Source organism: Hibiscus syriacus, unplaced genomic scaffold (assembly GCF_006381635.1).
Source record: "Hibiscus syriacus cultivar Baekdansim isolate YM2019G1 unplaced genomic scaffold, ASM638163v2 tig00110065_pilon, whole genome shotgun sequence".
NCBI classification, from domain to species: Eukaryota; Viridiplantae; Streptophyta; class Magnoliopsida; order Malvales; family Malvaceae; genus Hibiscus; species Hibiscus syriacus.
The window spans coordinates 1,419,272-1,447,089 of NW_024062585.1; the positions used below are offsets into that span (position 1 = coordinate 1,419,272).

Genomic DNA, 27,818 nt, shown 5'->3' on the forward strand with positions numbered 1-27,818 from the left:
CGACAAACTAAAGCAGATTATTTTCGGTATGATAATTATTGGTCCACGAAAAGGCTTTCGGTCTCGTATTCAAACTGCATGGACGTATACTTATGGTACAACCTTCTATAAACTTAGGCAGTGGGTTCTTCTCTTGAGGAATGGCAATCGGGCCACTTCTCAAATATTAAGGCTCGCAGAAGCCAATTAAGGAAACCGTGAATAAGGGCCTGTCGAGAGGATTCACTAGGAGAAGTACGCAGTCCTTTAGACGTGGTAAACGTGAGTTACAAAATATTTTCGATAAAGAAGAGAAATATCGGGCTTAACGTTTGAGAGTGCAATGGTTAAAGCAAAGAGATCAGAAACTTGTTTCTTCCACGCTCGATCTAGCCAACGTCGGAAAAAGAATGAAATCAAAGGGCTATTTAATAAAATCGGTGTATGGGGAGAGTCTTGTCATGATTTAGAAACGACGGTTTTGGAGTATTTTATGGAGTTGTTTTCTTCATCCAAACCAACCCCAGACATGAACAAGAGTTTATGTCAACCTTTTTCTGTAGAGGAGGTTTTAGTCGCTTTCCATGATATTCATTCTAATAAGGCTCCGGGCTATGATGGGCTACCTGCAAGCTTTTATAGGCATCACTGGGAAATTGTTGGGGAGGATTTGGTCACCTTATGCATCTAGCTATTCCAAGGTGAGATAGACATGACTATGGTTAATAAAACTATTCTAGTCTTTAATACTAAAGTGGACGAGCTAAAACACATGAAACAGATTAGACCAATCAAATTATGTACAGTGGTTTCAAAGGTTTCGGTGAACAGACTATTATGAATGTTTGCATAAGTGATAATCAAGCCACATTTCTCCCAGGAAGGCAAATATCGGACATTATCCTAGTCGATCATGAGATTCTGCATTACTTGAATTCATCGAAGAATGAGATTAACAAGGGGTCAACCCTTAAGTTAGACATTGAGAAGGCTTATGACCGTGTGGAATGGTGCTTTCTACGGAGTCTTTCTGCTTTGTTCCATAAGGCCCAACAAGAAGGTCTGATCAAAGGAATTTAGGCTTTCCAAGTAGATCCTAGTTGTCATACTTACTGTTTGCCGATGATAGTCTAATTTTCCTAAAGAATTCTGTTTATGAAGCAAACAACATAAAGCATATTCTATCAATCTATGGTTTCTCCTCAGGACAAAGATTTAAGTTAGACAAATCCACCATATATTTTAGTCCTAACACTATTTTGGAACACTGACAGCGTATGACGACTGTATTTAACATTCTGACAGTGGAGTCTCTAGGTCATTACCTGAGACTCCTCTGCATATTGGTAAGAACAAGACTAATACGTTTGGATACATTCGTGATAAAGTCATCGCTGGGTGGACTAAGAGATTATTGTCCTATGAGGGTCGAGAAGTGATTATCAAGTCCATGGCTTAGGCTCTACCTCAATACAAAATATTCTGTTATCTGTTGCTTGAACACCTTCTTAATGAGATGACTGTTATTATGCATCAGTTTTGGTGGACAGGGAAAATCTATGAACGAGGTTGGCCTCTCGTAGCGTGGTCCACAATTTGTAAGCCCAAATATCGTGGAGGATTAGTATTCAGGGATCTCCATTCCTTTAATATGGCAATGATTGAGAAGAAGGTTTGGAGACTTATTACGCGTCCAAACTGTCTTCTTTCTCATGTTCTATGGATGAAATACTTTTCATCTGGTGATATTCTTAATGCTACTTTCGGGAATAAGAGCTCCTATGGATAGAAAGAAATTCATAAAGCAATATAGACGTTCTCAGGTGCATTTTCTGGCGGACACGTTAAGGAAGTACGCTTAATCTAGTGATTGACAAATGGGGCGGTTCTACGTTGGCCACGCTTACTGGTGATTATTTTCATCTTCCATCGAATAGTTTACGTGGTTTTTGCTTCATGTATCCTGATCTCCGTACATATGATGAGTTGAAGGTACGTAGAACATTTACTCACCCTAATGCAGAGGTGATTTTATGGACAACAATAGCTCCTTGTGTTGAAGAAGTCGTCATTTAAGGCAATCATGATTCTGGTACTTACTCCATTCGTTTCATTTATTGGTGGCTTCAACGGCCTACACATACGTCAAAAACGACATCGAAGCTTTGGTAAGTCATTGCTAAACTACAAACACTACCTAAGATTTGAGTTTTTGCCTAGCGAGTAGCGTATGTGGGGTTGCCAGTCGGATATTGTCTCTATGCTGCAGGCCTCAGATCGGGTGTGTGTCCTATGTATAAGGGGGATATTGAGACTGTGATACACATCCTTCGCGATGGCCTTTATGCCCAAGAAGCGTTCTCCTTAGTATGGATATACGACGCTTTTCTTGCTAATCAATTACTTTCTCCTCTAAGCTGGTTAGAGTTGACTAACACTGCTCTTGACCTTGACAGTTTTGTAGGCTTCATTGTACTTCTATGGAACATTTGGAACGGTCGAAATGTAATGGTTCATGATGGACGACTGCAGCCTCTCTGGGTTTTGGTTTTCGATGCGCAGACATTGCAACAAGAATTCCTTCAGGCCAGACATACCTTGAAGACTCACTTGCAGCCGAGCGTGCAAGGCCGAGTTCATACTTTTACGTGACCAACTGCTCTTAATGGCGTTACAGGCCAACATGATCCAACTAGATGGACTCCTCTACCGCCAGGGGTGGTCAAGGTTAACGTACATGGTTCTTTCGACTCGTCTTATCGCATGGAAATTGTAGGCATCATAGCGAGATATTCCAACGATTCTGTCTTGGGTGGCTTTCCAACTACTTCAGTAGGTTACATGGATGCTATTTTAGCAGACTAATGCAATAATTGCAGGACTTAACTTGGCCAGGGACACTGGATGGCCGCGAGTTGTGTGGAGTCTGATTCACAACTTGTGGTTAAGATCCTTCGTCAAACGGATGATTTCTCTCTGCTTGGAGTTCTTTTAGTTGAGGCTCGGCCGTTGTTATCCCTTTATGAGGGTTTATGTATAAACTATGTCCCTTGCTCCTGTAATACTCATCTTTTAGTCAAATGGGCTATACCTAATGGTAATGCTAAGTATTTCGACTTGATTTGTCTCGAGGTTATTATCAATGATGTATTGAATGATATTCAATCTTAGTAATATATTTTTTGTTGGTGCTTTTTTTTCTTATTAAGACTTAAAAAAAGATATTTAACGAGGCTCGTATTTTAAAAATATATATATAAATTTTACATCCGTCTATGCATATAATCATGTTACCACATCATCATACTCCCCAATACAAACGTAATTTCATATGCATACATGAAATAACACTTTGTTTTTACTTATTTTAGTAATACGTTTTTACTTTAAGTACATGCCATTAGGTACATGGAAATATTTTAATTTTTATTTTAACTCCAATTAAATTAATGTCACTTGATTTAGTAACATCAAATTCAATTAATCAATTTATTAATAACATAAATGCTATATTAAAATGCTGAATTGCATTGATATCCAAGTTAATTAATTACTTGTTATGTTTAATCAAACGCTAGCATAAATGGTATATTAAAGAGTTTTTTAATAGCATATTAAAGAGTTGAATTACCGTAATTAACTAATTGCTCATTCAGTTAATAAAATTCTCTAAGAAAAATATTAATTATTTTAAGATAAAATAACCTCAAACCAAAAATGCCTTATAATATACGATTTTAACCAACTTTTTTTGGATTTGCCAAAATGACAAACTAAATCGCAATGCGATCGATAATTCGCAACGCGATCTCCGGTATCGCAAATCAGTTTCCAGATTCGCAACGCGATTCTGACTATCGCATTGCGATTTTCCAAATTCACGTTGCGATTTTCCGACTATCGCAATGCGAATATGTAAATCGCAATGCGAGTATGACTATCGCAATGCGAGTATGACTATCGCAACGCGAATATGTAAATCGCAATGCGATTCTGACTATCGCAACGCGATTCTGACTGTCGCAATGCGATTTTCAAAGCGCCATTATTACTGCAACGCGTATTTTTTTTCAAATTTCAAACACGAATATTAATATATCGGAACACTGAACCGTCCACAGTATATCCCGTAATCGCAACTCATAACCTAAAACCCTAAATCACAACTCAGTCTCATCTCCATCTCTCACTCTCTAAGGCAACATCTATCCCCATCTCCGACGAAATCAGTCCCCATCTCCGGTGAAATCCGTCTATCTCCATCTCTCAGAGCCACCCTCACAATCATTCACGATCAGAAATGAAAAATCAACCAAATCAACCACCGAGGGTTAATTTTTTTAATTATTTTTATTTTGAAATTTTTGCATTATTATTAGGTTTTTCATATTGAAATTGATGATAAGTTTACTGGTAATTTCAATAATAGATTAACCATTTCATTTAGATTGGTTATTAAATTCATTCGATTGCTGCCAATACTGCTAAATTGTTTAGTCTTTAAACCCTGTGAATTTAGTATTTGTCTTTGTTTTGTCTTTTGGTTGAAGTAATGCAATCCATTCAAGTTTCAATTTTAGTATTTGAAACCGAGAATCGCAACGCGAAATGAAAATCGCAACGACAGAATCACAATGCGATTTTAGTTTCGTGCTGCGATTCTCGCGTTGCGATAGTCAAATTCGCGTTGCGATAGTCATTTTCGTGTTGCGATTTTCATTTTCGTGTTGAGATTATAAGTTTCAGAAACTATTCTTCTTCTGCAAATTGAAACTTGAATGAGTTGCATTACGTCAACAAAAAAACAAAGACAAATACTAAATTCACAGTGTTGCAAATTTAAGTTTGAAGAATAAACTACTACTCTTTATGTTTATTGTTCTTGGTATATCTTCAAAGTGTAGTTTTTGATATATCTAACTTGGTATGTTTATTGTTTTTGTAGAACTTTTATTCGGCTCAATTGACCTTAAGAAATAAATTAAGCCTGGCCAAAACAATTGCGTCGAAGCTTTCACCTGCACAAAGAAAAATATTTGAGGATACTTGCTCGGGCCATGGCTGAAAGTACAACATCCGGGTGGAGATGCTATGTTGACCTATCTGTTTCTTCAAACCATGACTAGCGATCTACCAGAGACTATACAACGTCGTGATGAAGAGATATGGTTTGATTTTCCACCGGCGTATACGTGTTTTGGGCGGGAGGAGTTTTGCCTAATCACCGGTCTACGCTTCGGACACGATTATGTAGGTCGGTACACTAGACATATTACCCGCCTATCATGGTTATCCCGGGTTTTTCCTGAGCTGTCAATGGAGAAGCCGAATTTACACGTGGAAGACTTGACGAGATTATTGAATAAGAAAGATGGTTTTACTCGGATGGATGACGTCGATGTTGTCCGAGTATGCCTTCTAATACTTTTGCATGCCGACTTTTTAGGCAGAGAGGCCAGAAAACCTATTCCTAATGATCTAATTAAATTGGTAGAGGACCTAAATGCATGGAACCTGTTTCCGTGGGGTTCGTATCTATGGAAAGCTACATGGAATAAGTTGTCGTCTGCCTTTGATGATCGAAAAAGTTTGCGTGGCGATGGTTCCAAATACACTTTGTCAGGCTTTATTTGGGCCTTTAAGGTAAGAATTTTTATATAATGTTTCCAAAATTATAATTAATTATTATTTAACAATTACTAATGTTTGTTATTATATTGTTTGTAGATTTGGATATTTGAGGCATTTCCCGCCATGCAGACATATGCATTAAAAACTGCTAATGATATTCCTAGGGCTATTTCCTGGAAGAGGAAACGGACCTTGCAACAATGGGAAGATTTACTACCGTATACGACAATAAATAATGTAAGTTAACACAAATACTACCATATGTTTATAAACAAGTTATTACTAGTACACATTTAACTTTGTTTGAGCTTTTATATTGTTAAGAGTCCAACACTCCATTACAGAGGCTGACACCCACGGAAGCTGAGCTTGCCACTGATTGGTGGCAAGCTAGTAAGCGTTTTTTTTATGGCACGGATGATGAGCAGCCTCCACTTCGAGAGCTATCACCTCACCCAGAGCCATCACCTGATCGACCCGACTATACACCTCCACAACGAGAGCCATCACCTATTCTGTCACATCATCGAGCCTCTTCTCCACCATCACCTCATGATAGGTGACCGGCAAAGATGCCATGATGTTTATCTCCCTGTTCTCCACCTTCACGGGATGAGTTAGGGGAGTTACGTGATGAGGTCAATGCCTTGCGTGAGGAGGTCGGTACTTTACGCGATGACAATGGTGCATGGCGTGTTGAGGTGTCTACTTTACGTGGTGAGGTAGCCGCTCTACGTGAGATGGTAGCATCGTTGCAGAATGAGGTTCATACTCTACGCAACGAGGTAAGTTTAATATTTTTCATATTTAACTTGATGATAAATTTACTCGTAATTTCACTTAGATTAACCATTTCACTTAGATTGCTTAGTAAATTCATTCGGTTGCTGCCAATACTGCTAAACTGTTTATTATTTAACCCTGTGAAGTTAGTATTTGTTTTTGGTTGTCTTTTGGTTGAAGTAATGCAATTCATTCAAGTTTCAATTTGCAGAAGAAGAATAGTTTACTTTCGCAACGCGGAAATGACTATCGCAACGCGAAAATGACTATCGCAACGCGAATTTAACTATCGCAACGAAAGAATCGCAATGCGAAATGAAAATCGCATTGCGATTCTCTCGTTGCGATAGTCAAATTCGCGTTACGATAGTCATTTTCACGTTGCGATAGTCATTTTCGCGTTGCGATAGTCATTCGTGTTGCGATTTTAAGTTTCAGATTCTATTCTTCTTCTGTAAATTGAAACTTGATTGAATTGCATTACTTCAACCAAAAGACAAAGACAAATACTAACTTCACAGTGTTGAAAATTTAAGTTTCAAGAATAAACTACTACTCTTTATGTTGTCATTGAACCTGCACTAAACCTATATGTTGTTCTTTTAAATGTTTATATAAGTGATTACTTCTGGAATGTTATCTGATGCATTTTGTGAACAATGATAGAATAATGACTTGGGTGAATACCGTGCAAGTTTGAAATATATTTGTCTTTGTTTTCACTGTTTAATATCATGTCTGTTTATTTACTGATTTATATATTAATTTATTTTTAGCGGCCCGCTAAGGTGGATGCTCTACGTCAGGTTTTTCTTACAAGACGGAGTTCACGCATCAGACGGCGTGCACGTGCCATTAAGTCTCCGTTCACCCCAATAGTGCGAAAAATCCGTAAGAAAAAGTCCGACTCATCTGTCATCGTTCAAGAGGCCTCCCCTATCGTTCAAGAGGCCTCTATCATCCCTCAAGAGTCCCCTCTCATCGTTCAAGAGGCCACTGTCATTGTTGAAGAGGTCCCTCCCAACATTCTAGAGCCCGATTCACACGGCATAATATATCGAATTATTGAGAAACCCCCTCACGTGCCGGGCATGATGGATGACTGTTGGCTTTCGTATAAGTTACCGGCCAGTACCATTCCGGCAGATGAAGTGGAGAGGAAACAATTCTGGATAATACCCTTTGGGCTAAGACCGCAGTTAATTTTTATCTACATGAGCGGAGCCAAGGGTGTTACGCTGACATATACAAACTCAACGATGATATGCATTTGTTGATTGAACAGTCTTGGTGGGGTGTGTTATTAGGGGTTGAAGACAATGGCTATTTCGATGGGGGGTAAGTCTTATATTTCTTCTTATATTTCATTTTGATTAATTTTTTTTAAATTTATGTAATTCACTAATATATGTCTTTTTTTGTAAAACAGCATATTGATGCATGGGTGTCACGTCTTTTCACGTAGTTCACTTGAAGAATCAACGACAGGAATCATATGTGTTGGCTAATGGACAAACTAAACTTTATCCTGCATGGTGGGAGGTCGATAAGGTTAGTATTTATTTTTTTTTAAATATTTTAAAGGTGTTCATAAATAAGTGTGCAATTTGAATTATTACTTATGATTGTAGGTGTTTATCCCTGTTTTGGAACGTACTCATTGGCTTCTCGTCGAGCTTCAGCTCCTATCCCTGAAGACAATAGTATATGACATCATGATAAATTACATATCATTGTCTGATTTGAGAGATATTATTAAGGGATGGAGCTCTCATTTGGCTAAATTCTTGGATGCGATTAATTATTGGACTTATTCTGGAAACAAGAAGCCAAAGAAGTTCAATGTTACAGTTATCAGAGACAAGACCGTGCCACAACAAACGTCGGAAGCCAGAGGGGATTGTGGTCCTCTCGTATGTATGTGCTTAGAGCATTTGACGACAGGAAGTACACAGTTTCTACCTCCCACCGATAGAGATAGAGGTGCAATAGGCTTGTGGTTTTGGCATTTTATGGCTAGAGCGATATATTCGAGACGCTGCCTACCTACATCCGCGTTATGAAAGTGTCCATAAACAATTTGTAAGTCAAATGCAAGTGTTGTTAAGTACCTAGAATTCAATAATAATTTACTGTTTGTTGGTTTTAGATGTGTAGAAAGTGTTATTTGAGCAAATGTTTAGTTTCTGCAGGTTAATCCTAAAGTGAGCTGCGTGAAATTGATGTGCATAAACAACTGTCTGGGGTACACTTTTTTTTATTGTAATTAATTCTTAAAAGTCTGACTTGTTTAATTGATGAGAAAAATAATATAATAAGAGTTGATTTGTTTAATTGATGTGTAAATAATTCTTATTTGTTTAATTGATGTGTAAATAATTCTTATTTGTGCTTGTTTAATTGATTAAAAGTTGATTATTGATGTGTAAATAATTCTTATTTGTGCTTGTTTAATTGATTGAAATGTAAAAGTTGATTTGTTTATTTCAATCTGCATCATATTCGCGTTGCGATAGTCTAATACACTTTACGATTTTCTCGTTGCGATAGTCAAATTCCTATTGCGATAATCAAATTCGCGTTGCGATAGTCATTTCGCGTTGCGATTATCTCGTTGCGATAGTCAAATTCGCATTGCGATAGTTAAATTCGCGTTGCGATAGTTAAATTCGCGTTGCGATAGTCATATTCGCATTGCGATAGTCATTTTCGCGTTGCGATAGTCATTTTCGCATTGCGATTATCCTGTTGCGATAGTCAAATTCGCGTTGCGATAATCATTTTTGCATTGAGATTATCCCGTTGCGATATTCAAATTCACGTTGCGATAGTCATATTTGCGTTGCGATAGTCATATTCGCGTTGCGATAGTCAAATGAATGTGTAATAAGTGATAACAACTGAACAAATCATAGCAATGTTCAAACTCAAGTTACTAATATACATGGGCCTAACTGAAAATGTTAAAAGTTTACACATAAAATACACATAATACAACGTTTGCATTTAAAAATCACCTAAGTTAATAGTCCCAAAAGGTGAAGCCGGTTGTGATTGGGATTTTGATTTTGATTGCGATTTTGATTGCCTTTTGCTTGACACCATATGAGCTTTGGATTTTGATGATGATCCATATTTTGGTAGAGGAAAAGATGATTGTGATGGCACTGGTGATCCACATGTCAACCTTGTATGACCACTTTCCTTGCACCGACTACATGTCGATCTCTTCTTCTCTTCACCCTTAGACGGTATACGATCGTGACTTTTTGGTCGGCCAGGTAGCCTTCTGTCCATGGCTAGTTGCAAAACTGTTTGTAAGTCATCTGATATGTCCCACTCAGAAGGATGTGGAATAGGGTAGATAATCTCGGCATAAGTCAGTCGATATACTTCTGTAGTGTAGCAATCCATAGCATATGCGCTTGAATCATCTTAGTTTAGATGAAGAGCAACTTTTATAACATGGCCACACGGATAACCATATGTTTGCCATTTCATACAACTACACGTCTTTGCATTTAGATCGACAAGCCCATTTAAGTTATTATCCAGTACTTCAAACAAAGTGTTTGAACATGGTTCAACTCTCCATGACGTTGACTTCACAACATGTTTCGTTATCTTTTTTTCAGTCCATGGTGTAACACGATGTTCCAATGTTCCTGTAAATTTAAATAAATAATACTTAGTAAAATATATGATAAGTTACGAATTTAAAGAAATAATACATGCATGGTTTCTTTTCTTGTAGTACTACTGTTGAATAGAGCCTCGAAAAAACTCCATTAACATAGTAATGGGTAATTTCCGGGAATGACGACTTAGAGCGTTGATTGATTCTGCACTATTAGACGTCATGAAACCATATCTTGCTGCAAGTTGATGTACTCTTGACCATCTTTCAAACCCGAAATCTTCTAGTGTTTGAGCACACTGAGGCAAAACACGTCTTAAACAATTTATATACTTATTAAAATCCACTTCCCGATAAGCTTTTACAGCCTTCCAGTATGTCCATTTGTGATTTTTTATACCAGCAGACCTTGATTTTAGATTTCTATATAAATGAACACCACAAAGTCCATGAAAAGCATCTGGGAAACACCTTCTAACAGTGTTGTCAATTGAGTTTGCCCTAACGGATATGATTTTCAGATTGCTAATAGGACCTATGCAATCCCTAAGATGCCCCATAAACCATATCCATGAATCAGAGGTTTCAGATTTGCCAACCCCGTAAGCTATTGGCAATATCCCATTGTTAGCATCCATGGCTACTGCTAATAAGTTTACTACAAGGTATCGACCTTTTAAATGTGCTCTGTCAACTATAATAACTGGGCGCATGCAAGTAATAAACGAACGAATCTACAAAATCATATACACAAGAAATATAATCATTTAAATGTGAAATGCATATAACTAACAAAAATGAGTCAACAAAATTATATTGATTTACTAACCGCAGCACCAATGGCGATAAACAGCAACTCAAAGCGTCCATCTCTATCTGTTTTGATATGAGTTACCGACCCAGGATTTTTCAGCTTTAAATTGTGACAATAAGCCGGCAGTTGGGCAAACGATGCTTCTGGCGACCCCCTTAACAATTCCAAGGCATAACATTTGGCTCTCCAAGCTTGAGAATATGAGATACTAATCTTGAACCGAGCATTCATGTCAGTCATAATTTCATGTCCCCGATATACCCTGCCATTCAAAAACATTAACTCAGCCAGAAAACCACCCAACACCTTTTTGTTTGCCTGTCTATGGTGAGGAAAAACTTGGGTTCTTGAACATGTATGTTTATCAATAAAAGTCCTAACTTGAAACATTTCGCAATCTTTTATCCTCTTTGCAATCATACGCCACGTACAGTTTTTGTCAATCATACACATTGTTTCGAAATGATCTTTGCTTGATTTGTTAACTTTTAGTTGATAGCCATCTTCCACACATTTCGTATACAAAGCTATATTCAAGTCTTCCTTTGTATCAAAACAATCATCTTTCTTGATACGAATAATTTTTGTGTAACAATCAACTGCTATTTTTACCAACTCTTCTTCCGGTATCTGAAGTAATTCTGGCATATTCCAGTTATACTCCCGTGGCATTTTCTTCGGGGACTTTTCTTCGGGGATTTCTTTTTCTTCTTTTTCTTCATCAGGGTTATATGAATTACAGAATGGATGTTCAACATGTTCATTCACAGTCGTAACTTCCTCCTCATTATCATCAACAACATCTTCCTCGGCAGCGGCTGTTTCATCATCAAAATTCGGGTATTGATCAATATCAAAATCATTACACGCAGGGTCTGTTTCTTCTTCTGAAACATCATCAAAATCCGAGTATTGACCAAGATCAAAGTCCGGGTATTGACCAAGATCAAATTTCAAATACCGACTAGTACTCACAATTTTTTCTGTTAGCTCATCATCGTCTAACTGGTTAATACGAAAACCGAAATTTGGTGCTGAAAGTTGATTGTGATTTGGATTAGGGAAAGGTTGTGGGTTTTGAGATTGTGTTTGGTATTGGAAATGTGGTGAAACAAAATTTGCTTGGTGATGAAATTGTGGTGGAACCATTAAATTTTGAGCACCATAAACTGGGGTTGAAAAACTTAGTTGATTACTACCCGCTACTGACCCAACTTCACTACTTCTAGGTTCAACAACATACAATGTAACATCATATTGCGAAACACTAATGTAAGTAATGAATCGTTCAACATCTTCATTGTCGGTTAACAAATAAACTTTACCTTTTCTCTGATAAGATAGCCTAAATCCACTTAAGGGTTCTAAATTCAATTTATTTGCAACACATAACATTAGAGTTTTATAAGTTAACTTTTTTAATGACAGTTTTAGTTGAAGATTCATGGGTAAAAGCATATATTGTAAAACACCATGAACATTCTCCCATGACCCTCCAAAACACAAATCTATCCAAACATGATCAACATTAGATGATTTCATTATTGTAAATTAATTTACTAAACAAACGAGCTGCGAAACTAAAACATGTTGCCGGATGGGGAAGGATGTCGTTGGATATAAGAACGGATGTCGTCGGAGAGAGTGATAGATGGAGATGGAATGAGTTGCGATTTACGAATTTAGGTTATGAGTTGCTTCTGTTGCGTAGTTATATACTCAAAACATTTGTGTTGCGAAACTAAAACCTGTTGCGAATTTGAAATTCAGCATTGCGACAGTCAGAATCGCGTTGCGATAGTCATAATCGCATTGCGATTTACATATTCGCGTTGCGATAGTCATACTCGCATTGCGATTTACATATTCGCATTGCGATAGTCGGAAAATTGCAACGCGAATTTGGAAAATCGCAATGCGATAGTCAGAATCGCGTTGCGAATCTGGAAACTGATTTGCGATACCGGAGATCGCGTTGCGAATTATCGATCGCATTACGATTTAGTTGGTCATTTTGGCAAATCAAAAAAAAGTTGGTTAAAATCGTATATTATAAGACATTTTTGATCACTGAGATTATTTTCTCTTATTTTAATGTAATTAATATTTAAGATAATGCGTATACGAGTGAATAATATTTATTTTTACCGTGAACTATATAACTTGTACAGATAATAAAAAAAGATATGTAATATGTAAAATATTAATCGAAATAAAATAGTTTAAATTGTAATTCAAAAGACTTAAATAAATAGATATAAATTTAATATATATAAATAAAATCAAATAATATAATTTAAATTGTGCTTCATACCAACTGACTCAAACCATTTAAATTGATATTAATACATGTAATTTACTTATTCAGCTGACGTGATCTTAATACTTAACGGATTGTTATTACTTTTAAAGATTTTGATTTGAGCATAACGTCAATAAAAGTATTGGATTTAAGCACAACGTCTATAAGAATATTGGAATGTTCATTATTAAACGATAAAAAATATTTTGAACCGTACAATGACTTAGTACTAATATAAACTGAATTTTAAAAAGAGAAAACTAAGTTAGAAATGGAATGAGGGGGTTTGGAGAACACGTGTCCGTAAAATAGGGCGTGGCCGTTGGGGGAATTGAGACTGTAAAATGCTCTGCTAAAAATACAATAAGAAAGTTGTTTGTTTGAACTTTGAAGCAGTCTTTTAGCTCCTATTTTTACCCTCGACACGCGCCATTGCGAGTGGACTTTCAGATTACATGAACTCAATTTTCCCCAAAAATATTATTTTTTATTAAAAACACTATACTTGATCATTTTTAGGACAGATTAAACAAGTGAATAAAATTTACTTACACCCATCACTTGATTTAAATTAAAATTCATAAATTTCTTTTATAAAAAATAAAAACTATATATATATATTGGTTTTTAAAAGAGGAAATTTGTTAAAATTATTTTTAAAAATGATTACGTAAAAAATATATACTGTGATTTTTATTTCATTAATGAAATTTAAATTTTTTGTTATTAATATTAAAAACGCATGTTAACTAATCTCGCCAAAGAAAAAAATATTGAATATAAATAAAATAAAATAGAATAAAAGGTATAATGACAATGGATATTCTTAATGCTTGACTAGATAGTTATTTTTGCCTCCACTAATTTTTGGGAGCGTTTTGGTCCCAATATTTTATTTTGGGACAAAAATATTCTTATTTGAATGAAAATTGGTAGTATACAAATAATTAATGCTTCAATATAGAAACTTTTTTGCAGTAAACGAAATGTTAAGAACAATATGCTTAGAAAGTAAGGGCTAAAGTGATTATTTAGTTAAATGTTAGGTGGCTTTTTACCCTAAAATACAATATTAAAGATTAAAATACTCTAAAAATTAAATAGAGATGAAAATAATTATGTAATCATATATTAAGGATATTTTCTGATATTATACCAAAATAGAATAAACAAATAAGCAAAGATGAAGCAGCAGGTTAAGACGCTCTGAAAAGGAGCGTAGGATAACGCACGGGTGCGTTGCATTTCCTTATAGTTGAACGTCCCAAACAGCTCTCCTTGCGTGCATGCAGAAATCTCATATTTTTTCTTTCCCAAAATCCTCGTCATTAATCACTCTCTAAATAACAGAAAAGGAAGTAAGTGAAATACATTTGCAGTTTCTCTACTACTGGGAATTACGATTAATCACCATGTCTGTTCAATCGGCGGTTACGGTGGCGGCCTCGCCGGCTTCATTGTACGTTGGAGACTTGCACCCCGACGTCTCCGACGCTAATCTCATCGAAGCTTTCTCGGAGTTCAAGAGCTTGGCCTCTGTTCATGTCTGTAGGGATTCTTCTACGGGGAGATCTCTTTGTTATGGCTATGTCAATTTCATTTCTCCTCAGGATGGTATGACAGATTTCTTATCTTCTTTTTTGAAGAGTTCTGTTTGGCATTGGGATGATGTAAAATATTTAGGGTTCGGAATTTTGGCTTTTGGTCTCGTTTGTTCTTCGATAAACTTTCTGTTTGATAGATTTCGAAAGCTCTATCGAGATCCATGTTTAATGTTTGTCTTAGTTTCGATCGATGAAAATACACTAATACTCTAAACTAAGAGTAAAGTTTCAGTGTAACAATCTTTCCGTTACTCTCACATGATTCAACTCAAGAGCGCTTGTTTTCTGGTATTGGAATTATGTCTTATTTTCATTGATTTTGTTAAACCTTGGTTTGATTTATTAAAATTGATCATTTATCTTCTTCCATTACTGTGTTGGTATGTTTGGCTTTGGATGTTTATTCTCTTGGTTGAACTTTTTTATATACATGCTTCGTCTTTAAAATCTTCTGTTTTGTTCTTCTGATTTGACTAGCACAACATGCTATTGAGGCCAAAAATCATACTTTGCTGAATGGGAAAATGATAAGGGTGATGTGGTCGCTTCGAGATCCTGATGCAAGAAAAAATGGGGTTGGAAATGTGTTCGTTAAGGTTCAAATCTTCCCATTCCCTTTAATAGATATGTTAATTAAGAATTCCTTTTGTTTTTGTTTTGTTTTCCCTTCACTGGAATTTTGAATGTGAAATGCATTTGGTGTATCTGTTCATATCAGAATCTGAGTGATTCAATTGATAATGTGGGGCTCCAAGAGTTGTTCCGACAGTTTGGAAATGTAATATCTTGCAAAGTTGCAACCTTTGAAGATGGGAAGAGCAAAGGTTATGGCTTTGTTCAGTATGAGTCAGAGGGATCTGCAAATGCTGCTATCGAGAAGCTTAATGACACCGTTGTTGGGGACAAGCAGATGTATGAAAATTCTTAACCGACTTTCCATGTTTTGATTCTCGGCTCTGGAAATTTAATCATTTCTCTTTGGCACAGATATGTTGGGAAATTTATGAAAAAGAGTGATCGGGTCTTGCCAAGCCCTGATGTCAAATATACAAATTTGTATATCAAGGATTTAGATTCGGATATCACAGAAGACACTTTGCAAGAGAAATTTTCGGAGTTCGGGAAAATCGTTAGCCTGGTTGTAGCAAGGGATGAAAATGGAGCCTCGAGAGGTTTTGGCTTTGTGAACTTTGAAAATCCAGATGATGCTAAGAAAGCCATGGAAGTGATGAACGGATCACAATTCGGTTGTTTTTTCTATCCCCTTTTTTAGCCTTAATTGATTTCAGTAACTAACTCATACACTGATTTTGGCCTTTGGTTACATTTGTATTGAGTAGGCTCAAAGGTTATATATGTAGCAAGGGCACAGAAGAAAGCAGAACGGGAGCAAATACTGCATCATCAGTTCGAGGAAAGGCGAAAAGAGCAGATCATGAAGTATAAAGTATGCCTGATCTCGTTTCTGGACCCGATGTAATTCATTATCTGTTTATGCCATTTACCATATTTTTGTATTTGTATCCACATTTCAGGCTTCGAATGTTTATGTGAAGAATATTGATGATGAAGTGACTGATGAAGAGCTGAGAGAACACTTCAGTCAGTGTGGAACCATTACTTCTGCAAAACTTATGCGAGACAACAAAGGACTAAGCAAGGGGTTTGGATTTGTCTGTTTTTCTTCTCCCGAAGAGGCTGCTAAAGCTGTTAACACATTTCATGGTATGTTATTGAGTCTTTAATCGTGGAAACTCGATCGAATTTACCTTAAATAGTCACTTGAACCTTGCATCTCAAGTTATCGGTACATTTTTGAAGTTGTTGGTGATATCACTCTCTTATTTTAAGGATACATGTTTCACCACAAGCCATTGTATGTCGCTATTGCTCAAAGGAAGGAGGATAGACAAGCGCACTTGCAGCTTCAGTATGCACAGCGAATGGCTGGACTAGCAGGACCTTCCACAGCTATTTTCCCTGGTGGATATCCTCCAGTTTACTACACAGCCCCGGGTGTTCTTTCACAAGTACCTCCACGGCCGGGGGTGATGTACCAACCTTTAGGTTTGAGGCCAGGACGAAGGGTCAATGGTTTTGCACCGCCAACCAGACCAGCCTTTCAACCACCATCATTGCCTATGGTATTTATTCATCCTCAATTCATTTCATTGGCACGTACCAGTTTAATGAGTATATTAGTGGTTCAATCTACTATTCCGAACTTTATGCTGTAGGTTACTGGAAATCCAAGACAAATTAGGCAAAACCGGGGTCGAATGAATGGACATACTCTTCCGCAGGGTGCTTCTCACTCTGTCACATATGTGCCACAACTGCAACCACCAAATCAAACTACGACTTCTTCCAAGGATCAAAGTAACCTACAGGTTGTTTTTCTTTCCTTTTCCTTGAATATGCACATGTTCAAGTATCTGATACCTTTGTTCACCTCACGTGCACGAACATATACACTGCTATACATGTTCAAGCTATATATCAAGATATCTGATCCCTTCGAACTACATTTGCAGAGGGGTGGGCAAGCTAAGTATGTACCAAATGGACGTGCACGAGAGGTGAACAAAGGGTCTAGAGTCCCACAGTCGGCTTCAAATTCCGTTGCAGCCATATCACAAGGATCTGAGATGCTTAGTAGCATGCTTGCTGCTGCTTCCCCTGAGCAGCAAAAGACTATACTTGGTGAACGACTCTACCCTCTTGTTCAGAAACACCAGGTGATTCCGGATTTCTTTTATACCATAGGGTTGATCTTTTAATACCCTTAGTTACTATGTACATATACATATACATATATGTATAAGTATATGTATACATATATATACATATACGTATATATATACACACGTATATGTATACGTATACGTATACATATACGTATACGTATACGTATACATATACATATACATATACATATACATATACATATACATATAATTTGATCTGCGCATTGTTGTTGCAGCCTGATCTGGTCCCGAAAATCACAGGGATGCTGTTAGAGATGGACAATGCAGAACTGCTACTTTTATTAGAGTCTCCAGAATCTTTGGCTGCTAAAGTGGAGGAAGCTGTGGAGGTTCTCAAGCTCTCAAATGCTAAAGTATCTGGTCAAGATGTTATTCACCCCAGTTTCCTCTCTGCCGAAGTTACTGTCAACTGAAACCTTAATAAAAGGGCGGCGCACTCAAAAATAAACAACCATTAGATTTATTGATTTTCAAATATTTCAGTAGAGAACCTCTTCTCTTTATGAAAATCTTTCAGTTTAGTTTTATTTTTTTTATCATTACAGTACTTCTCTCTTTCTTTAGTTTTTCTTGTAGGGATGGTTTTAGTTGCTGCTTTGAACATCTTATCATTTTAACGGACTTTTGCCATGTCTGTGAAAAATGTTCTTCTTATCATTTTGATACTGCATGATTTCATCATATGGAGGGTGTTTGTTATCTGCATGACTCAATACTTCCATCTCCATTCATACAACATCTGCATAGTATATAGTGAAAAAAAAATCTAGAAAGTAGAAACTTTGGTTATGGATTACATCCTGCATGCGCTAGTGTGTAGACACATCCACGAATGGGACAAAGAGGGCGTTGGTTGGCAATTACTGGCATTGCAACCATTTGATCGATCTCCCACACCTATCCACGCCTTCGAAATACAAATAAAGAACCTCTAGAGCCCTTTCCTAGTCTGATCGTCTCGTCAATGTACATGATCTGCAACTTGACCTCACTCTGACCACCATACTGGAAGTCCATTGCTCTGACCGTCAGTTCAGGCGGCTCAAAAATTACTTGAATCCATTGCTTGTCCAGGACCTTCAGCTTTCCTGCACAAATCATGAATCAATATGTATCGGCGGAGTAGACATCCACAGTTTTGCATCGAATAAATCGATTAGGATTTTAGTTTGGCCACATGATTTGTGCCAAAATGAGAATGCCACGTTTTCAGTCTCTTTGAAATTAGTTTTGGCCATGCTAGCTTTAGGCAAGTTTATGCAAATTAATTTGAAACGCATCAAAGGTGAAAAACCAGTGTCCTCAAAATAGCCAAAGAATGGCTTGGGAATGAAAATACTATCAAGAGACGACAATTCATGTGGCTGCAAGTTTGAACAGAAACAAGCTTATGGTGATAATTGATAAATAGTAATCACTAGTAAATAATGACCTTTCAAGGAGACTTGTCCATCAAGGAACCCAGAAACAGAGAAGGAGAACTTGTTTCAGACGGAATCAGGAGCTTCAACAGTCTGAACCATTTCCTTGGTCTTGAAGAAGAGGCGCCCAAATGCACTTCTATAGCCGCCTCCTGGTGAGGTAGGATTCGAACAGTAAACCACATCCCAATCTGGGAAGTAAAAACACAAAAACCCCATGATTAAAGTTGTTTGAATTTGGTATTGGTCCAAAGCAGGGAATTTAAATAGTTGTTGGAATAGCTAGGGGCCGTTATATATCGTTATTTCACAACGGTGATACCCTTAATGACCATAATAGCACCCACTGTTATTGTAATGGCGATAAACACAATGCAATTGAAAATGGGACAACAAACTCAATTTATATCCCTGGTCCACATATTGAAGTAAGTACCTCCGAAGATTAAAGGGCATTTTCCTGGTTCATCAACGCAATATTTGTGCAATTCATTAGCTACTTGAGCGACCTCTTGGTGCTGGTTTGGGGTGAGTGTACACCATCCGTTTGCGTCACCTAAGCCACAATTCAGTTCAATTCAAAACTCAAGATGAAAGAAGTAAATAATAATAAATAATTGATAGAACTAAAAAAAAACTAGAAAGAAAAGACCTTGGAGAGAATAGAAGCCACGAGATCATCGGGGCGACTGGAGATGGAAATGGCACTTGAAGAAACCCTGAAAGTCTGGGAATTGAGGGGAAATGAAGTGTGGATTTAGGATAGATTAAAGGGTTTTGATGCAAAGAATGAGGGTTTGGGGCGGGTGAAGGAGGATGATAGAGCGAAGGAAGAAGCTGCTGCCATGGACGGATGATACGAATTACTCCGCAGGCAGATGATTTTCAACATGAGATGATAATAGAAGAGAAGAGATGTGGGTGGCTTTGAATCATCAGTCGAATTCCCAAATCTAAAAAGGCCTCATCCCCCATGTGGCTGTTAAGAACTGGATTCCATGCTCACCTATGCATATATTTGTGTTTGGCATTATCCATCTCTTATGTATGTTTATTTCAATGTAGCTAGTTTTTCTGAAAAATAGTTGGGGAAAATAAATGACACAATACAATAAAATAACATTAACGTTTAATAGTATTGTTAAATTTGTTCGTATTATTTTTTTAAATATTTGACCACTTAATGTTTATTTTTAGGTAAAAAATAACCAATGTTGGATAGAAATCGTTAGTCAATTAACTGTTAACGACTTATGTTGACCAAGTACGTGGAGGGAGATGTTGATGAAGTTATCCAGATCATGGTGCATGATGACATGACATTGCCACTTCAGAATTTAAAAATAAATATAAAATACTATTATGAAAACTCTTTGGTCCTCCAGAATGCTCCTAAGTACATCATCTAACGAATCCCAGAAGCAACATTTCTCCCCCTCCCCTAGGCCAACGTGTGGGGCGTACACTGAAATGACATTCACCACTTCCTCTTCTATAATAACCTTAATCATCATGATCCTATCACGATATCTATAAACTTCAACTACATTTTCCTTGAGTCTAGAGGATACTAAGATACCCACCCCATTTCTAGTGTTATCTACGCCTGAATACCACAACTTGTACCCGTTACACTCTCTGGCACGAGCCCCTTTCCACCTAGTCTCTTGAATACATGCAAAATCTATTTTCCTATTACTTAGTATGTCGGTCAGCTCCAGTACCCTAGCATTTAATGTGCCTACATTCAACGTACAAACTCTAAGTCTAGTCTCCTTGACATCACTATATCGAGCCCGCCCCCTATACGCCCTATGGGATCTAAAAGAAGGATATGAGCTCAAGTAATCATCTATAGCCGAAGCTATGAGGAACTATGAAAAAGGAATCCAAAGAAGATAGAAGATGCACTAATAAAACGTTAGAGAATTTATGGGTACTAAGAAGCCTAGTTGGTTACTTAATAGGATTTTAATTTATAAAATACTATTGTTATTATTATTGCTAAAAGCCTAGTGTTAAAAGGGAAGGAAAAAGGTCTAAGTAAACAAGTAGATATTTTGAAGCTTAAACAGTCCAGGTAAATATTAAAAATGACTTATTGTCACTAAAGAATCAAATCGAGAGCTCTAATCAGAAACAAAAACAAGTAATTTCATGTTTTCTTGTACTGAAACTAGTCTAAAAACAAAATATCAATATAAACAAGTAGTATTTTCAAGCTTAAACAGTAAAACTAAACGTAGGAAAAAACACTCAACTGCAGTTTTGTTCCTCCAACAAATTTAAATACAAGAGGAACGGGAAAAAGGAAGAACAGTACCCAGAAGCAAAAACAAAAAAAAATTGAACCTTAAATCACAAAATGAAACACACCCAGATCTTAATTTTGAAAGAAAAGTATAGGAAAATGGGAAAGATAGAAGATCTGATGAAAAAGAACAAGTTTTAAAGAGTGTCAAAGGAAAGATATGAAAGAGTGTCAAAGAAGAATCAGACCTATATTTCAAAGAAAAACTAATGATTCACTAAAGAAAAATGCAGCTATAATAAGATCTGGAAAAATTGCAGAAAAACTAACAAATAGAAGCATATAGAAACAACGCAAACAAGGTATGCAACTAGATATTTTCAAAATTATAGTTAGAAACATTCAGATCTAGTCAAAATAATGTGCTGGATAGATAATAAAAGAAATAAGGAAGCAAAATAGAATTAGATCTGCTACGAATAAAGAAAATTAAATTTACCAGAAACAAAACTGACAGAGATCTGAAAGAGTAATAAACATGCAGAAACTGGTATTCGGTTTTTCCATTGTGTTTCAATATTCAATAGTTTGACAGGTTTATCCGCTATGCAACCTTTGGTGGTTTTGATCTTGACATTTTAGGTCAATTTTGAAACTACGTTCGTGTGGGAAATAACCCGATTTCCCCAACAATTGGCATCAGAGCTTCGGTTGAGGTTATCCTGGTGGTTCCGTTGCTGAAAAGATACAATTTGTGATATTGAATATTGTTCGTTAGAATTAAAATGCCAAAATACGGATCAGTTGAGACATTAAGCTCTTCATCTGGACCGATGAGGATGGTGATGTCAAATGTAAATTTCTCGGTGGAGTTGTTCGATGGATCTGATCATTTTGGTATGTGGCAAGGCGAGGTGTTAGACGCTTTATTCCAACAAGGTCTATACATCGCCATTGAGGAAGAAAAGCCTGAATATGTGGAGGAGAAATAATGGGTAACAATAAATCATTTGGCGTGCAGCATGATTCGATATTGTCTTTTCAGGGAGCAGAAGTATGGCTATAAGAACGAGACTGCTGCAAGTAAGATGTGGAAAGCATTGGAGGATAAATTCCTAAACAAAAGCTCTCAGAATCGTATCCACATGAAGAAAAGATTGTTCAGATTTGATTATCAACCAGACACCAATATGAATGAACACATCACTGCGTTCAATGAGCTAGTGGAAGACTTATTGGGCATGGATGAAACCTTCAAAGATGAAGATTTGGCCTTGATGTTGTTGTCATCTCTTCCAGATGAATTTGAACACCTTGAGACAACGTTACTTCATGGTAAGGATAATATTACCCTAAAAGATATAACTGTTGCTTTGTATAGTTATGAGCTCAGGAAGAAAACCAAGAAGGAGAGAAAGTACGAAGCAGCGGAGGCCATGGTCGCAAGAGGTCGCTCAAAAAGTCAAAAGCCAAAGTGGAGAGGGAGATCAAAGTCGAAGTCCAGACTGGGAAAAGATGAATGTGCCTTTTATCATGAGAAAGGCCATTGGAAGAAAGATTGTCCGAAGTTTAAGAAGAAAGGAAACGATGCTCTAGATGTATGTGTTGTAGAGCATGATGCAAATGACTCTGACATATCATTGGTTGCTTCATCAACAACATTACATTCAGATGAATGGATATTAGATTCGGGTTACATCTATCATATGTCCCCTAATCGGGAGTGGTTCTCCGATTTAGTAGAACTAAATGCATGAGTTGTTTATATGGGAAATGACAATGCCTGTAAAACTGTTAGGATATGTTCAATTCGATTGAAGAATCAAGATGGATCAACCAGAGTTCTGACGGATGTCCGATACGTGCCCAGTTTGAAGAAAAATCTCATCTCGTTGGGAGCCTTAGAATCCAAAGGCTCAATAGTCACTATGAGATATGGAGTTTTAAAAGTCACATATGACGCACTTGTGATGATGAAAGGCATTAGGAAAAATAATTTGTATTACTACCAAGGTAGTACAATTATTGGAGCAGTTGCAGCAGCTTCCGGAGGTGATGATTTGGACGCAACCCAGTTGAGGCATATGCGGTTGGGACATGCTGGAGAAAAATCCTTGCAAATTCTGGCAAAGAAAGGATTGTTGAAAGGTGTAAAGGCTTGCAAATTGAACTTTTGTGAGCATTGTGTTCTGGGAAAGCAAAAGAGAGTGAAGTTTGGCACCACTATACATAATACAAAAGGTATTGTGGATTATATTCACTCATATGTATGGGGTCCTTCAAAGACATCGTCTTTGGGAGGAAACCATTATTTTGTAACTTTTGTAGATGACTTTTCCAGAAGAGTTTGGGTGTATTCGATGAAGTCTAAAGATGAAGTGCTTCGAATTTTCCTGAAATGGAAAAATATGATTGAGAACCAGACTGGTATAAAGATCAAACGTCTTAGGACAGACAATGGAGGGAAACATAAAAGTGACCCATTCTTTGACGTTTGCCATGAGTATGGTATTGTTCGACACTTCAATATTAGAAATACACCATAACAGAATGGGGTGACAGAGCGTATGAATCGAACACTATTGGAGAAAGTTCGATGTATGTTGTCTAATGATGGGTTAGGCAAGGCATTTTGGGCTGAGGTTGTGACATATGCTGGCCATCTCATCAATTGTATGCCGTCATCAACGATAGGAGGAAAAACACCATTAGAGGTATGGTCTGGAAAACCTGCTACTGATTATGATTCCTTACATTTATTTGGATCTACTACTTATTATCATGTGAAGGAATCCAAGCTTGATCCGAGAGAAAAGAAGGCTCTCTTTATGGGAATCACCCATGGAGTGAAGAGATTCTGCCTTTGGTGTTTAGACACCAAGAAGATAATTTGTAGCAGAGATGTTACCTTTGATGAATCTACCCTAGTAAAGAAGGTAACAAATGAAGCTGTCCAGACAAGTAGTACTCCGCAGCAGGTGGATCATACTCCAAAACAGGTGGAGTTTTAGCAGACGATGATCCCAAAAGTTGATGCAACTGATTCTTCAACCCCAATTAAAGAATCAAAAGATGAAAAGGTTCAAACCTAAGAACCATTGGAGACACCAGAACAACTTGTAGTTACAAGTCCAATGGGAGAAATTCGTAGACCTGCTCGATTTGTTGATATGGTGGCCTATGCTCTTCCAGTTGTTGATGATGATATTCCTATCACTTACCAAGAAGTAATACAAAGCTTGGAAAGTTATAAGTGGAAAAGTTCCATAGATGAAGAAATACAATCTCTCCAAAAGAACAACACTTGGAAACTGGCACAATTACCGAAAAGTAAAAGAGCAATTGGATGCAAGTGGGTATTTGCAAATAAAGATGGATCTCATAGCAAGAAAGATTTTCGCTATAAGACATGGTTGGTAGCTAAAGGCTACGCTCAAAAGGAGGGAATCGACTACAATGAAGTATTTTCCCCTGTTGTGAAGTATTCATCCATTAGAATATTGTTGGCCTTGGTAGCACAGTTGAATTTGGAGCTAGCTCAACTTGATGTAAAGACGACTTTCTTGCACGATGATTTAGAAGAGGAGATCTATATGACTCAACCAGAAGGATATAAAGATAATGGTTGTGAGAAATGGGTTTGGAAGCTGAACAAATCGCTATATGGATTGAAGCAATCTCCGAGGCAGTGGTACAAGCGATTTGATAGCTTTATGAGGAGGAAAAAGTACACTAGAAGCAAATATGATCATTGTGTGTATTTGCAAAAGCTCAAAGATGGATCTTTCATTTATCTTGTCTTGTACGTTGATGATATGTTGATCACTTCGAAGAGTCAAAAGGAGATAGACAAATTAAAGACTCAGTTGAATCAAAAGTTTGAGATGAAAGATCTAGGTGAGGCCAAGAAGATTCTTGGTATGGAGATAAGCAGAGATAGACAAAGAGGGAAGCTTTGTTTAACACAGAAGCAATATATGAGAAAGGTATTACAATGTTTTGGCATGAATGAAAATACCAAACATGTAAGTATCCCACAGGCTTTTCATTTGAAACTTAGTTCTCAATTATCTCCTAAAACTAACGAAGAACGAGAGTATATGGCAAAAGTTCCATATCCTAATGCAGTTGGGAGCTTGATGTATGCAATGGTGTGTACGCGTCCTGACATTTCACAAGCAATTGGAGTTGTGAGCAGGTACATGCATGATCCTGGAGAAGGATATTGGCAAGTTGTGAAATGGATTCTATGGTATCTCCAACAAACCGTGGATGTTGCTTTAGTTTTTGAACAGGATGAAGCACTTGGTCAGTGTGTGGTTGGATATGTTGATTCTGACTATGCTGGTGATTTGGATAAGCGTCGATCAACTACTGGGTATTTGTTTACTCTTGCTAAAGCCCCAGTAAGTTGGAAGTCTACTTTGTAATCTACGATGGCTTTTTCTACTACAGAGGCATAATATATGACAGTTTCAGAAGTTGTGAAGGAAGAAATTTGGCTTAACGGGTTGATGGAAGAATTGGGAGTTGTTCAAAGTCACATTAATAACTATTATGACAGTCAGAGCGCTATTCACTTAGCAAAAAATTAAGTCTACCATTCAAGGACTAAGCATATCGATGTGAGGTATCACTTTGTGCGGGATATCTTTGAAGAAGGAAAGATTCTGCTTCAGAAAATTATGACAGCAGAAAATCCTGCAAATATGATGACCAATGTAGTAATAGTAATTTAGTTCAATCATTGTTTGAACTTGATTAACATCCTAAAAGTATGAACACCTTCGGGTGTATGGCGTTTGTGAGTGTAATTAGAGGCACAACATCAAATTTGGGAAGTTGAAGAAGTTGAGTAGACTTGGTAATTTCAAGACAAGGTGGATATTTTTTATGTTTGACTTGAAATTAAGTTTGGCAAGATTGGAAATTTCATCTTGGTTGGTGGCCAACTTATTGAAAAATTAATCTTGGTTGGTGGTCAACTCATTGGAAAAATCTTTGGTAGGTGGCCAACTTATTTTTTCATGTTTGGTCCTTAAAATATTAGGTTATTTATAAGTTTAGTCCTTAGAACTCAACTATAAATAGGCCTAAGTATTTCATTAGAAATCATCCCAAAACAAGTTCTCTCTTCCATTTGTTTTCTTCATTATCTCACTTTGGGAATTCTAAAGAATTCCATTTGTTGTAATATTTTGTTGATAGTGAAGTTATCATCCGGTGTGGTGCCTGAGGAGTAGACAATATTCTCGTTGAACCTTGTAAATTTGGTGTGTTCTCTCCTTTATTGTTTTTTATTCGATTTTTCCATTGTGTTTCAATATTCAATAGTTTGACAGGTTTATCTACTGCATAACCTTTGGTGGTTTTGATCTTGACATTTTAGGTCAATTTTGAAACTACGTTCGTGTGGTAAATAACCCGATTTCCCCAACACATGAAAGATGTGAAAAGATGAGTATAAAGATGAGTATTCTTCAATACCCAGATTCGTTTAATGTTCCAGAGCTTCAAGTTTGGAGCAATGCGGCCTTCGACAATGGGTAGTCTAAAGATGCAAACGTCGTCAAGGTTTCTTGGTGTAATCTTGATTCTAGGTCGGTGAATCAGTCACTGGAATCTGATGGAAGCAAAAAAAAACAGAGTCTCTTTGGTTAAAATCCAAAGTTCCTTTCAAATATTTGCCTCTCATGTCAAGCCTTGTTCCAAGAATGTTACCAGAATCCCCAAAGCGACATTTTCAGCGAAAGTAATGAGTGGCTTTTGCAAGGAAGAAGACAAGAAGCGTGATGAGAAAAAGATCAATATGGAGATTGAAGAGATAGAGAAGGAGGTCACTCATTTGTCATCTAAACTCGAAGCTCTTCGACTTGAAAAAGCTGAATACAATACAAGAAGTATCGCGATGAGAGGAAGGATTGTTCCTGCTAAATTCATAGAGCATCAAGAATTTTGGAGACAGTAAAAATGATTCAAGATACTCCGTTTTCAAGTTATAGCCTCTTTATTGGTAATAAATAATTAAATATCAATAATAATATTTTATATATTTATTTTTTAAAAAATATGACGTAGTAGTGTCACATCATCATGTATCATGACTTGGACAACTACGTCAGTATCTCCCTCCACGTGTACGTGTTTGGTCAGCATCAGGCGTTGACCGTTAGTTGACTAAAATTTTCATCCAATGTAGGTTGTTTTTATCAAAAAAGAAACGTTGAGTGGTCAAATGTTCCAAAAAAATAATACAGGCCTTTCAAAAGTTACTGTTATTTTGTTTTATTATGCCAAAATAAATTTATTAATATAATTATGTTTCTGATTAATATAATTTCTTTCAGAAAATGACTTAGAATATCATTTTTCATAAATTATTTTTTTGAATTTCTCACTTTAAAGTATAAATATTTAAGATAATATTATTTTATATATTTAATATTAATACAAAATTTTAATATTATTTTTAATAAATATTTTAATTATTAAAATATTTTTATTAATAATTTAATAATATTATAATAATATATAATATTATATTCTTTTTTTAATTTTCTTTAATATTGAAAGTCGTAAAGTCTTGATTCGCGGAGCCTCATACTATTCTATCACTGAAGTAAGAGTC

At 36.6% G+C, this 27,818-nt stretch overlaps 1 protein-coding gene and 1 pseudogene across 1 annotated transcript; one reads left to right on the forward strand and one right to left on the reverse strand.

Annotated features, from left to right (window-relative positions):
• The first annotated feature begins 14,467 nt into the window (after positions 1-14,467).
• LOC120214461 (polyadenylate-binding protein 7-like) lies at positions 14,468-17,996 on the forward strand. The gene is made up of 10 exons (XM_039212347.1): positions 14,468-14,760; positions 15,228-15,346; positions 15,469-15,662; positions 15,738-15,997; positions 16,091-16,197; positions 16,286-16,475; positions 16,602-16,894; positions 16,988-17,140; positions 17,285-17,488; positions 17,734-17,996. Exons 1-10 carry the CDS (start codon positions 14,559-14,561, stop codon positions 17,929-17,931), a joined length of 1,920 nt encoding a protein of 639 aa, XP_039068278.1. The 5' UTR covers positions 14,468-14,558; the 3' UTR covers positions 17,932-17,996.
• A 321-nt stretch (positions 17,997-18,317) lies between these two features.
• On the reverse strand, positions 18,318-20,527 carry LOC120214563 (annotated as a pseudogene).
• Between the last annotated feature and the right edge of the window lie 7,291 nt (positions 20,528-27,818).

Coding starts and splice junctions, on each gene's coding strand:
- LOC120214461 (XM_039212347.1), top strand. CDS start 14,559: ATGTCTGTTCAATCGGCGGTTACGGTGGCGGCCTCGCCGGCTTCATTG. Junction 16,895..16,987: donor AACCACCATCATTGCCTATG/GTATTTATTCAT, acceptor TTTATGCTGTAG/GTTACTGGAAATCCAAGACA. Junction 17,141..17,284: donor AGGATCAAAGTAACCTACAG/GTTGTTTTTCTT, acceptor CTACATTTGCAG/AGGGGTGGGCAAGCTAAGTA.